This window comes from Balaenoptera physalus (assembly GCF_965194825.1).
Source record: "Balaenoptera physalus genome assembly, chromosome: 1".
Classification (NCBI taxonomy): Eukaryota; Metazoa; Chordata; class Mammalia; order Artiodactyla; family Balaenopteridae; genus Balaenoptera; species Balaenoptera physalus.
In genome coordinates this window covers 174,674,972-174,687,191 of record NC_138882.1, presented here as the reverse complement: position 1 = coordinate 174,687,191, position 12,220 = coordinate 174,674,972, and the positions used below count along the sequence as shown (strand labels likewise).

Below are 12,220 nucleotides of genomic sequence, written 5' to 3'. Positions count from 1 at the left end.
TTAACTTCCAAAGCCCAAGGCTACACCCCAGACCAGTTAAATCACAATCTCTGTGGGTGAGACATAGGTATCTGTATGTTTTGAAGCCCCCAGGTAATTCCCAGCTGCAGATAAGTTTGGGAACCACTGTGGTAGAGAGAAACAAGGAGGCTGCTTTAAAGTAGTGGTCAGGGAGGGCTTCTCCGAGTAGGTGACATTTGAGCGGAGACCCCAGAGTGAAGAAGGAACTGTCATTGGAAGGTCAGGGGGAAGGCCTTTGTCTAGCCTCAGTTCCTGCATGCCTGGAGGTGCCTCTGGGCCTGCTTCTTTGAGTAACCAAGGCGCCATTTGTTTACTGGTCTTGTACAAATGAACTGCCCCTAACCTGACTCTCCTCTCTGTGGCTTCACAGCACATGGGAAAGGTGTGACCCTGCCTGTCTGCACTGTCTGCTTCATGGAGACCTCAGAGGGAAAGGAAATAGAAGGCTGCCCTGGGCCGCTTCCTAGGGTCTTCCTAGGGCCTTCCTCTGCCCCTGAGCCAGGAAGCCCGTGCTCCCTAATCTTCTGCCCCTCCCTCACAGCCATCTGCTTGAAGGAAGTGGCTCTTCAGTTCTTCACAGGAAGCCACAGGCCTCCTCTGCCTCACCTCCCTCCGGCTACTGCTGACTCAGGCCCTCTGCTGGCCCAGGTCCCCTTCAAGTCTGGGTCCAGGGATGCCCTCTTCCTGGCATCACCATCTCCTGCCCAAACAAGAAATGTTTGTGTGGAGTGCTCCTCTCATTGCCTTTAAATCCCTGTGGCTCAGGTCTGGAAGCACAGGCTGGAAGGGAGACCTGATTGCAGAGGGTCCTGAATGCTGTGCTCAGGAGATCCCAGCATTGCAGGACTGAGGGCCTGGAAGGAGAGGAAGAGGCAGGCCCTGCAGGGATCCTGAGGGTTGACCACTCCTGTGAGCTTCAGGAGCTCCTGCTGCAGAGCAGGCACAGGGCCTGAATCTTTTTGTGGTCTCTAACATCTGTGGGGGGCCTGGCCCCAGGGAGGGCTGTTGATCTTGGTGGAGCTGCTGGAGGATGATTCAGGCTGAGGATTCCAGGCTGGGACTGGATTGCCACCTGGTGGCCACATCCATGCATAGAGCAATGGAACTGTGGGAGGCTTGCCGGGAGAGAGAGTGAGTGGACTTTCAAGGGTCTGGGGGCCAGGGAGGCCCTTAAAGAATAAAAGAAATCTCTAGATAAAGGGATTTTTATCAAAAAGCAAGACACCTCTAACTTGAGCACTTTGGAAAGACATTCTAGGTCTAGAGGAGAGTCCAACACTTCCCTTCCTCTGTTTTATAGACTAGGACACTGAGGTCCAGAGAGAAATGATGATGTCAGGGGACCTCAACGCTGTTTTCCATCAAGTAAGCCACACAGATGGGATCTATTTTGGGGCTTGTCTTAGGGTGTGGTCCCAGAGTGAGGAACTGCCCTGCTAGTTTCTAGCCACCCTCATTTGTGACCAAACAGGCATCTCTCAGCATCATCACCCACCTTAGTCACCAAAGTTGGCACCACAAGGTGGCTTTTGGTAGCTTCCAAAAATAAAATCTCAGAGGACTGGGACCTGACAGGACCCAGGGGATTCAGAAGTCTGTGCTTCAGGCTCAGCAGTTTTGGAGCAGGAAGCGCTTGGAGACTCTGATGTCCAACCCCCCTGGTTTTGAAAATGAGGAAGCTGGGACTCAGAGAGGGCAAGTAACCTGCCTGAGTGCCCCACCCTGGAGCTGGGCCAGGACTCAGCACTGTGTCTTTCTGAAGGCCATTGTCAAGGAGAAGTCCAAAGGTGATTAGCATCTCCTGACTTGTTGCGCTAGTGAATTCTGGTTTGTAGTCATCATTCTGTCTCATACTTTGTAGACCAGACGACCGTGGTCCGTGAAAGTTGACAAGGGCCAGGATGGGTGAAAGGAGATGGGGGCAAGGAGGTGGTGACAGGGAGGGAGAAAGGGGGTCATGGATGATTTGGGGGGGTTCCTAGTTTGTATGCTATGGGCTCCAAGTATGTAGGAACTGGGTCTCTTCCACTGCAGTGTCCTTAACACCTGGCACAGTGCCTGACACAGAGTGAGTGCCCAGCAAACCTCTGCAGAATGAAAGCAAAGATTTATCCTGCACAGGCCCAAAGGGATCCTGTGGTAGGCAGAGGATCTCCTTAAAAACGAGTCATTGCCAGTGTCATTCAGCTTGAGAATTGCTGAGGCCTCAGATCTAAAATCTGGGGGCAGAGCTGTCCATTTCTCTCTGGCCTTGACGCTGTTCAAGGCAATATGATGTCTAAGGAGGGTGTTTGCCCCTGGGGCAGGCTGCCCACCCTTAGGAGGAAGGAAGAATAGGGGCTGTGAGCCCCAGAAAGTAAACCCTGACTCCAAAGTTAGGTTATCTAATTCCTGGCTGTTATTTGGCTATTTTCTCTTTGCTTTATGCAAGTCCTTAATCATAATAATAACGGACATGTACTGACTGCTTACTATGTGCCAGCATCATGTTAAACTCTTTCTGTTCATTATTTCATCTAATCTCATAACAAAAAACCCACGAGGTAGATGCTATTATCATTCTCAGTTTACAGGGGAGGAAACTGAGACACAGAGAAGTAAAGGAACTTGTGCCAGGGCATGCAGGTAGGAGATGGCAGGGCAGGTTTGAACCCAGGTCTGTGGGACTCCAGAGGGACATCCCTACCCACTCTGCTCCACTGCCTTATTGAAAACCCAGCCTCATCTGTGCTAGAGAATATTGAATAAAAGGTTAGGGGCCTGTGTTTACTTGACCACAGTGTTAAAGGGGGTTGAGGTCCCCTCCCCGAGGCCTGCATGGCAGTGACAGCGGGTATTATCAAGGGCTCCCCAGGGAAAGAACAAGCGGTCCAGTCCCTCCTTCCCATGAAAGTTGGGAAAGGTAAAGGGACAGGTAGATGGACGGAGACTAACCTCAGGTTCAATTCTACCCACATATATTGAGCACCTACTGTGTGCCACGCACTGGGGAGGAGAGATGAATTAGATGCAGTGCCCGCCATGAAGGGGCTGAGGGATACCCGTTTCTGTCTCTGGGATATCAACTCTACAGACAAACTGGGGTGCAATTACCAGGCCTGGGAGAGTGTGATGCTTGAGACCCCATCCCCTCCTGGGCAGAAGTCCACTCCATCTGCCCCTCAGTGAATGGCCCGAACCAAGGCAGGACTCAGCTGAGGCCCAGTGGTGATTATCAGGGCAGGGGACTCAGCTCAGCTTCCGCTCTTGGACACAAGCTGTGGAGACAGTGTTGGAGGTGCAAATGGTGCCTCCGCCACCTGTGTCCCCTCTTCCACAAACACTGCTTCTCTGGGGGCCTGGGGCAAGCCAGCTGAGGCAAACCATTGCCACCTGCAGGGGTGGCGCTGGACCTGGGGACGGGAGCAAGCACGAAAGAGCCTCTTACCCACCTCCATACATTTGTAATCGAAGAAGAAATTCTGGATTAGAAGTGGGGCTGGGTGGGGGAGGCCTGAGGACAGCTGGCTTGGCCCTTTAGTGACCAGCTTTTGTAGTTCACACATGGCCACTTCCCAGCGGTGCAGATCTCTCTAGAAGGCTGGTCTGGCATCGAGGCTGGTGCACCCACTCACACCAGAACCACAGCACGATTCTCTCTCTCTCTCTCCCCATTGGTGCTAGAACCAGCCCTAGCTTTACTACCAAACAATTTCCAGGGCCTCTTTGCCCCCCGCCTGCCTAGGTCCTGGCACTCTGGTTCACTGAACAGGCCTCCCAAACCTCAGATCCTCCCAAGGGCTTGGCCTTCCCTTCCCCCTCAGAAGGCGTGTAGGCTCCAGATGAAAACTGCCTACCCTGTCCCCAGAGTTTTCTGAGGGAAGGGAGGCCTTGTTGACCCCCCAAAAGCTGCTGTTACACCGTTTCCCCAAGACAAATGTCTGGCCTTCTATCCTCCGCCTGAGGGAGACCACTCTAGCACTTCTTTGGAGAATGGAGATCTGGCTTCTCCATCTCTGCCCAATCAGGGAAGTAGTTGGAAACTTCTCGCACCGAAAACAGAAAGAATCTGCCTCCCCAGGGACCCTGAGAAATAGAGCCTGAGCATTCAGGCTGTGACAGGAGTAGCAGCTCTGCTGGGAAGGAGTCCCGGAGGAGGAGATGTCTGAGCTGGGTTATTAGCTTCAGAAGGACATTCTAGGCAGAGAGAACAGAATATGCCAAGGCTCAGAGGCAAAATCAGCTAGTTTTGCTCCAGGAGCTGTGATGGCCTTTGGGGGAAATGCGGGTAGGGTGTGTGGATGAGGCAGACCAGAGCCAGATCTTGTTGGGCTTCTCATAGCAAGCACGACTCACAGCAGGACACAGTGTTTTCTTAGAGACGTTTATTCTGGTTTTTTACCTAGGTCATTGCCAAGTGTGAAAGAGGAACCTCTGGACTACAGCTGGAAAAGGAAGACAAGGAGGAAGGAGGGGGTTCCAGGGAGCTGCTAGCTACTCTTCATCCGCTCTCTCCTTCCCTCTGCTTTCGATTTGCTTGTGGACCGTATAGCCCAGAAGGGCCCCAATCTTGGCCATGAGGGCACTGCCACCGCTAGCCCCTGTAAAGCAAATACAGTTGGTGAGAGGACAACCGTCTTATAGCACAGGACTGTTTCTAGCCTTGCCCACACCCTTCACCTCTCACTGCTGGGGTGCAGCCTGGTCTGTCTTCCTCTCTGCCCACTCTGAGAAGGGCTGTGTCCTTTTGGGCTGGTTCTTTGGGCTTTTGCCTTCCAGAACTGAGGGAAGATGGAGGGTTCAGAAAGGCAGAGGGGCAGTTTGTCAGGGGTGGTTTTTCTGCAGGATTTTGGACGCCTCAGAGGGGGAGAGGAAAAAAAAAGAAAGAAAGAAAGGGCTGGATGAAAGAGAGAGAGAGAGAGAGAGAGAGAGAGAGGTGAAAGCACGTTTTTTAGAAGCACCATTCTGTGCTCTGTATCTATCCCCTTCATGATGTTCAAGAAATGCAAGACCAGGGTTAGTATGAGACTGAACTGGGTTGCTTCACCACATTTCTTTGCCACTCTGGTTCTCTGAGATTGAGGAGATTCATAAAATGTTAAATTGAGGATGTTTATCCTGGTTAACGCATGAGGAAACTGAGACTTGCGACTTGGCCAAAGCATTAGTGAAGGCTCTGGCCTTAGAGTCTGAAAGCCAGAAGGCAGACTGACTGGGTTTGAATCCTGGCCATGGTGCTAACTATATGGGAGAATTTGAGTAAATTCCTTAATCCCTGGGTGCCTCAGTTTCCCCATTGAGTGGTGGGCATTAGAAGAAGCCCCACCTAGTAGAGTTGAGTTAGCCTGTGAAAAGGGCTCAGGACAGAAAAGAGGGCCACCTGGCCCGGCCCGCACTCACCCAGGCTCTGCAGCGTGGCCACCAGCCCCCCGGCGGGCACTCCGCCCCCGTTCGCCACGGCCGACCAGCTCATCAGCGAGGCAGCCACCGAGTTGGCAGCGATGCCTGTGCTCGAGAAGCCCAGCGCGGGCAGCGCCATGGCCATGAGCCCTGGAGGAAGAGGAAGCAGTGAGGGACGCCAGCCGCAGGGCCCGCCCCACCTTCCGGGGCTCCCCGCCCTCCAGACCCACCTCCTCCGACGGCCATGTAGGTCAGCGTGCCCCAGAACCCGGAGTCACCGTTCCCTGAGCGTCTTTTGTCTGGAAGGAGAGTGGACAATGCCCAGTGGGGAGCAGGGTCCCCTACTCTGTGCCTGATGCTCCGGACCACCCCCGGAGGTGGGGCCACCATCCTCCCATTTCGGAGAGCCTCAACGAAGGGAAGAGACTTTTCCCAGAGCGCTCTGCCTGGTACAGAACTGGCATGAACTCATTTCGGGAGAATGGAAGAATTGACAGAGCAGGGATTCGAATCTGGGTCTCTAGACAGGGACCCCGCACTGTCCATTGGAATAGCTTCTCTCGTTCAGAGGCACGCCTGGGTCTCGAAACCAGGGATCCTGAAACTCTCCGCTTCTTTATCGCAGAGTCCTGAGGTGCCCCAGGATCCTTACCTGTCTCCTCGCAGCCGCAGGTGTAGAGTAGCAAGTAGCACGAGACGAGCGATACCGCCTTCTGCCGCATGGTGGCACAGCGCAATGCTTTGTCGCCGTACTTGGGATGGGGGAGAGGGAAGAGGTGGTCCCCAGAGCCCTATTGGAGCCACTCCCGCTCTGTTGTATTCCCTTTCGATTCGAGGATGAGTCCACAAAAAGCAACGAGATGCTCTGGACTGAGCCCAGGACCCCTCTACGGAGCCGAAGGCTTTCCGTTTCCTCACGGCACCAGCGGCGCTGATGTTCCTGCCACACCGGTGGTTATGAGAATTACAGGATGGAATCCTCTCTGGTACCGTGCCTGGCATGCACTGCGCACTCAACGGAAGTCAGCTAGTATCATTACTGTGGTTTGTGTTTCTGGCTTTGTCTTAAGCAGGATACCTGGGACTTCTTTGAGCCTGTTTCCTTATCCCTAAGGTGGGCCTATTAATAAAGCCTATTTCAGAGGGTGGCTGTGAGTTTTGCAACTGTTCACCACTATATCCCTAGCATTTAGAACAGTGTCTGTCACACAGAATTTTCTAAACGATGGTTGTTGATAGATTTATTCTCCCAATGCATTGAATATTTACAGGCCCCAAACACTGGCTTCACATCAACTTCCTTTCTCACAAAGAAAGCAGAGAGGGGTAAAGGAGCTTGCCCAGGGTCACACAAGAAACTGTGCAGCCTAGACACACACTCAAGACTGCAGAATCCAAAACCTATGCTCTTTCCATTACACAGCAAAATAGAAACACACTTCCCTTCCCCCACCACAACTCACCTCTAATGTGAACTTTGTCTGCTCAATGCATTTCCCTTGAATTGAAAACGAACAAAAAACCCAAACAACTTCCCCTGTACTGAGCACTTACTCAGCGCTTTATGGCACAAGGTTATTTATACCCATAGCAACCCCATGAGGTAGTTACCATTGTTCTAAACCACACGTTATAGATAAGGAAACTGAAGCTCAGAAAAGTAATAATCCCAAGCCTGCTAAACTAGGGAGTAGCAGTCAGGATTTAAAGCCACAATTGACTAATGCCCAAACCCACACTTTGAATATCTACTTCAGATCACTTCATCTATCCTCAAAGATAAACTCACTGTCACATTAGATTCTGCAATAAAGGGGTTTCAGAAATCGTCCAGTCCTTTGGGCAAGTAAAGTAGCTTGATTCTAATTTTACAGATGAGGAACTAAAGCCCAAGGAGGTGAAGTGACAGAGTTAAGGCCAAAGACTGCTGACATGGCATCTATAAACTAAGTCTCATGACTCTTGGGGTTTTGCAACCCAACCCCCTAAAAGCCCACCAACACATCCCCTCAGACCACTCTGAGTCCAGGGCACTCGGGTGTAGACTCCCTGAGGAATGGGCATCCCGGCTCTCATGGCATGAGCCTCACAGGCAGGCAGCCTGGCAGAGGTTGGCAGCTTGACACCCACATCTCATAGCTTCTGGGTTTACCTTGGAGGAGAGCAGAGAAGGAATCTTCCTGCCTGCAGCCTGCTGATAGACGGGAACTGCAGTGAGGTAACAGCTCTCAGGCTGGTTTTTTTATAGTCCTTTCAGATTGCCCACAGGTGGCCAATCCCTGTCAGAGTTTCCAGTTTCGGTTTCTTGAGCTCTGCAGCATCTTTTCTCCTCCCCTCCAGCTCTGCTCAGCGACAACATCTCTGCTGAGCTGCATACTGGCCAAAAAGTGTAATTCAAGTCGGAGACTTTCCGAATAGCTAAGAGTATTCAAAGCCGGTCAAACTAGAGTGAGATCCACAGCCCTGCTGGGCTTAGTGAAGCCCGATCACCAGCTCCTCCTGGGGCAGAAGGTCTTTCACAGTTTAATTCAATTAATAATAATGCCTACCACTTATTGAGCACTTGCAGCATACAAGGGCCAGGAAAGAGATCCAATCCCACAAACGTCTTGTGAAGTACTAGAACTGTCTATAATCCTATTTTGCAGAAGAGGAGATTAAAACTTGTGGAAATGAAATCACTCCATTCCATTGTTCTCTCAGGCTGGCTGCTTCTGGGTGATGGGCATATGGTAAGACCAGTGAAGCCCATGTTCATGAGGCCATTGTCACGTATCCTTTGCCATAAAATGAGTCTTCTGGCTCTGGGTAATGGATTGAGCATTCTTTCAACCTTTGGATGGCGATGCTTGCAGAACTAGAAACGCAAACCGTATTTGGAGTACATATAATTCCAGTAAGGATGAATCATTGCTTTCTGCAAGGAGGAAGGGGGTTGATATAATTGACCTGCCCACAGGGGGCTGGCTGCCCTCCCTGACCAATGTTTCTATGCTGCTGCCTGCTGCTGGCTGGTTGACTAATTGTTGGCCGTTGTCAGATCAGCCTCGATGAAAGGGAGCCCAAGTTGTTTGGTCCATTCATAGCCTCCATCCTTGCCACTACGGCCACCCTTTTATGGGTTTTTTGCAAAGCAACAGGGTGGCTAACTTTAGAGGCTGGCTGACATCCACAAGATGGGACATTTGGCCATCTGGCTGGAGAGCCTCGATGGTCTCTGGTGAGCATTAATGTGAGACACAAGATCTGCATACTTTGCACCCACTCCGATAAGTTCATCTGTATGCCCCTTAACCAGACCTGCTTGTCTCTGAAATTCTGCTCTTTCTCTTTCCATGCCCTTGACCAACTAGCCAAGCCATTTGCCATTTATTAGGAATTAGTGTATATCTGTGCTTCAGTCATATCTTCCTCCATACAAAAGGAAGGACAAAGTATATTGCTTGGAGTTTTGCCCCCAGGGAGTTTAACGCCGTCCTTCAGGGCTACCCCCACTTGGGGTTGTAATAGAGTGGTCCATTTCCAGCTTGTGCCTATACTGAATTGTGTGTAAATTGGCTTCTGCTCCCTTCCTCCTTTATCAGTTTGCTATAGGGAACCCTCCATGAGGCCATAGGTATGAATTAAAGGAGAGGTGTCACATCAACAGAGTTAGATGCCATGGGAGTTCTGAGCTGCCTGTTCATTTGATTTACTTATGCCTCTGAAATCTTTGAGCCCAGCCCTGAATGTACCACTTCCATCATATTGGATTGCTGCTGTGCCCGTCTGATAACATCTAGCTTTAGACATACAGCCACCTGACAGCTGGCGGTCACATGCTCAGTCACTACTGGGGCCCAGTGACACATCAGAACCTTTTTGTTCAAATGGACCATGGTAATTACGGCCTTACTCCAGAATCCTAGGGGTCCTCACTGCAACTCTCCTATTTGAGCTTTCAGAGACTCCCCACAGAAACTTTATCCACCACAGATTCCTCCAGCAACATTGTATCTGCAGGATCATATAATCCAAAGTGGCCGCATTGCCTGTTTTATGATCTGAACCTGCTATACAGCCCTCTCTTGGTCTGGGCACCACTCAGAATTGGCAGCTTTCCAGGTCACCTAATAAAGGGTTGGAGAAGTAGTTCTAAGCATGTCTATTCTGTCTCCAAAATCTAAAGAGGCCCACCAAAAACTGTGCATTTTTCTAAGAGATATGTGAGGTGAGATAACTTGTCCTGGCATGCCCCAAACCACTGAACCCCTAAAAATGTTCCCAGTGTGGCAGGACCATGAATCTTCATGCAATTTATCTTCCACTCTCTGGCAAATATGGTGCTTACCATTTCCTGTTCATGTCCAATAAGCATGATGTCATCAATATAGTGGACCAATATGATGTTCTGTGGGATGTCAAGGTGATCAGGTTCCCTGAAGACTATAGATAACAGAGAGCTGGAAAGTTAACAAAGCCCTGAGGGGAGAGAGTGAAGGTGCTCTCACTGTCATATTGTGATGTAAAGGCAAACTAACCGCCTTTGATCATCTCTTCTCTTGGGTATTGAAACGAAAGCATTTGCTAAATCAATAACCACACACAAGTGCTGGAGATTGTGCTGATATGCTCCAGTAAAGATACCACATCCAGGAGAACAGCTCTGATTGGGGCTATCACAAGGTTAAGTTCACAGTGATTTATCCATCGTCTACCTGATCCATCTGTTTTCTTGGAGGCCAGACAGGTGAATTGAATGGGGATACAATGGGGAATCCAAGCTCAGCCAAAGTATTAGATCAGAAATAATACTGCACAAATCAGCTGTAGGACAGTGTAATGGTTAATTTTACGTGTTAACTTGGCTAGGCCACAGTACCTGGATATTTGGTCAAACGCTACTCTAGATGTTGCTGTGAGGTAGTTTTTACATGAGATTTACATTTAAATCAGTATACTTTGAGTAAAGCAGATTACCTTCCATAATGTGGGTGAGCCTCATTCAGTCAGTTAAAAGCCTTAAGAGCAAAAAAGAACCTGACTCCCCCTTGGAAGAGGGAATTTTGCCTGCAGTCCGCCTTTGGGCTCAAGCTGTAACATCAATTATTCTCTGGGTCGCCAAGTGGCCAGCCTACCCTGCAGATTGTGCACTTGCCGGCCTCCACAATTGCATGAGCTAATTCCTTAAAATAAATCCCTCCCTCACTATATATGTACACATCCTAATGGTTCTGTTTCTTTGGAGAGCTCTGACTAATACAGGGAGTTTCAGGAGCTTCTGCTTGGCTCTTCCTATCATTACAGCCTTTACCTGCAGATCGTGGAATCAATGAAAGGATTCTGTCAGCTTCTTTGGAACCCATTGGACTTAGGCTAAGCTCCATCTATATCACCTGGCCTCCTTTACTCCCTGCGCTAGCCAGAGAACTCTGTTTTGTGTCAATTCAGACTCCATTTCTTTAACAATCTTTCAATATTCTGAATATTGTCCTTTTTCCAACGCACAATTATCCTGGTAAATGACAGCAGATTCCTTTGGGGAAGGATTGGAGGAATATTTACTATATACAATTATGGTATATCACTATAGAGTTGTTTCTTTAGGGGGATGGCCTCTGCTATAGCCAAGGGGTTCTGGCTCTGTGAACGTAGATCTAGAATCTAGATGAGGGACTGTGGTTATCCATTGTAGCAGCTGATGTCAGTCGTCTGCTTACCAGCTCCTGATTTTTAAAAAAATATGAAAATAGAGGATCACCCCGTCAGCTGTCCATCCATCGCATCCCCATTACAACTTGCCATAGATTCCTGCAGACCGAGACATCCTCACTGTCACTCTGGCCTCGCTGCCCTTGACAGTAATTATATTCACCTGGTCTTGGATGCCACCTCTGCCATTCTGGAATCCCAACATTACTACTGATATTAGGGATCCCAATACCATGGCAGCATCTCTTACTCTTAATCCTAGGGTACCCAGAACAGTCACCACTGAGCTACTCAGAAGTGCTGGTGTCCCCTTTATCAGTGAGTTCCTTTTTGACTTAGTGCAGAGGGTGTCGTGTGGGCCCTCCTAGAGAACATGGGTGCTGAGTTCTTAGATCTTACATTCCCACCTCCCTGAACTTTTTGACCTCTTCTTAATACTCTACCAAGGAAGTTCTAGCATCTTGACCTCATTTACTGTAGGTCATCATCCTGCTTTAAGGAACCATCCTTGCAAACTATTAAGATCATATTTCAATCATCTATTGCTGAATAACAAACCACCCAAAACTTAAAGGCTTAACACAACAGCAATTTATTATTTCTCACAATTCTGCAGCCTGGGTTAGGCTCAGCTGGGTGTTCGTACGCTTCATGTATTGTTTGTAGGTGTTGCAGGAGGTACAATGTCCAGGATGTCCTTTTCACTTACATAAATGGCAGCTCAGCTGGGATGGATGGAACATCTGGGGCTGGTCAGGCATCTCTCTTTCTCAGCATGGTGTCTCTTCACAGTGTAAGGGTGTCCGTGTGGTTGGATTTCTTGCATGGTGGCTGGCATCCAAGAGGGAGGAAATGGAAGCTGCCAGTCTTCTCAAAGGCCAGGTCTGGAACTGGAACAGTGTCACTTCTACCATATTCTGTTGGTTATGGCAAGTCGTAGGCCAGTCCAAATTCAAGGAAAGGAGGAAAATAGACTCCATCTTCTGATGTGAGGAGTGGCATGTACATAGAGGGAGAGAAGGAATTGATGGTGACCCTCTTTGGAAACTACCAGAGACCAGCTCAGGCATCCTTGCAAGCATATTAAAGCCTGACTTACTCAAGTGTGGTCCATGACGATGTATTCCGC

The 12,220-nt window shown here is 49.6% G+C and overlaps 1 protein-coding gene across 5 annotated transcripts; it reads right to left on the bottom strand.

Moving 5' to 3' along the window:
* Positions 1-4,368: 4,368 nt before the first annotated feature.
* On the bottom strand, positions 4,369-7,687 carry IFI6 (interferon alpha inducible protein 6). 5 transcript variants are annotated; one of them, XM_082441423.1, is made up of 6 exons: positions 7,553-7,672; positions 6,053-6,520; positions 5,631-5,699; positions 5,401-5,550; positions 4,681-4,781; positions 4,369-4,601 (listed from the first exon to the last, which is right to left on the bottom strand). In XM_082441423.1, the coding sequence occupies exons 2-5, from the start codon at positions 6,120-6,122 to the stop codon at positions 4,684-4,686; spliced, it is 387 nt and encodes a 128-aa protein (XP_082297549.1). In that variant the 5' UTR covers positions 6,123-6,520; positions 7,553-7,672; the 3' UTR covers positions 4,369-4,601; positions 4,681-4,683. The 5 variants fall into 5 exon arrangements, with proteins under 5 accessions (XP_082297549.1, XP_082297548.1, XP_082297547.1 ...); XM_082441422.1 differs by lacking the exon at positions 4,681-4,781 and having other exon boundaries at positions 6,053-6,152; positions 7,553-7,687; XM_082441421.1 differs by lacking the exon at positions 4,681-4,781 and having other exon boundaries at positions 6,053-6,340; positions 7,553-7,659.
* Between the last annotated feature and the right edge of the window lie 4,533 nt (positions 7,688-12,220).

What these genes read in the sequence shown, in the direction of transcription:
- IFI6 (XM_082441422.1), bottom strand. Translation starts at nt 6,122, where the DNA reads ATGCGGCAGAAGGCGGTATCGCTCGTCTCGTGCTACTTGCTACTCTAC. An exon ending in CTGCGGCTGCGAGGAGACAG is followed by an intron (nt 5,700 to 6,052) that starts GTAAGGATCCTG and finishes CTCTCCTTCCAG; the next exon opens with ACAAAAGACGCTCAGGGAAC. An exon ending in CTACATGGCCGTCGGAGGAG is followed by an intron (nt 5,551 to 5,630) that starts GTGGGTCTGGAG and finishes CTCTTCCTCCAG; the next exon opens with GGCTCATGGCCATGGCGCTG.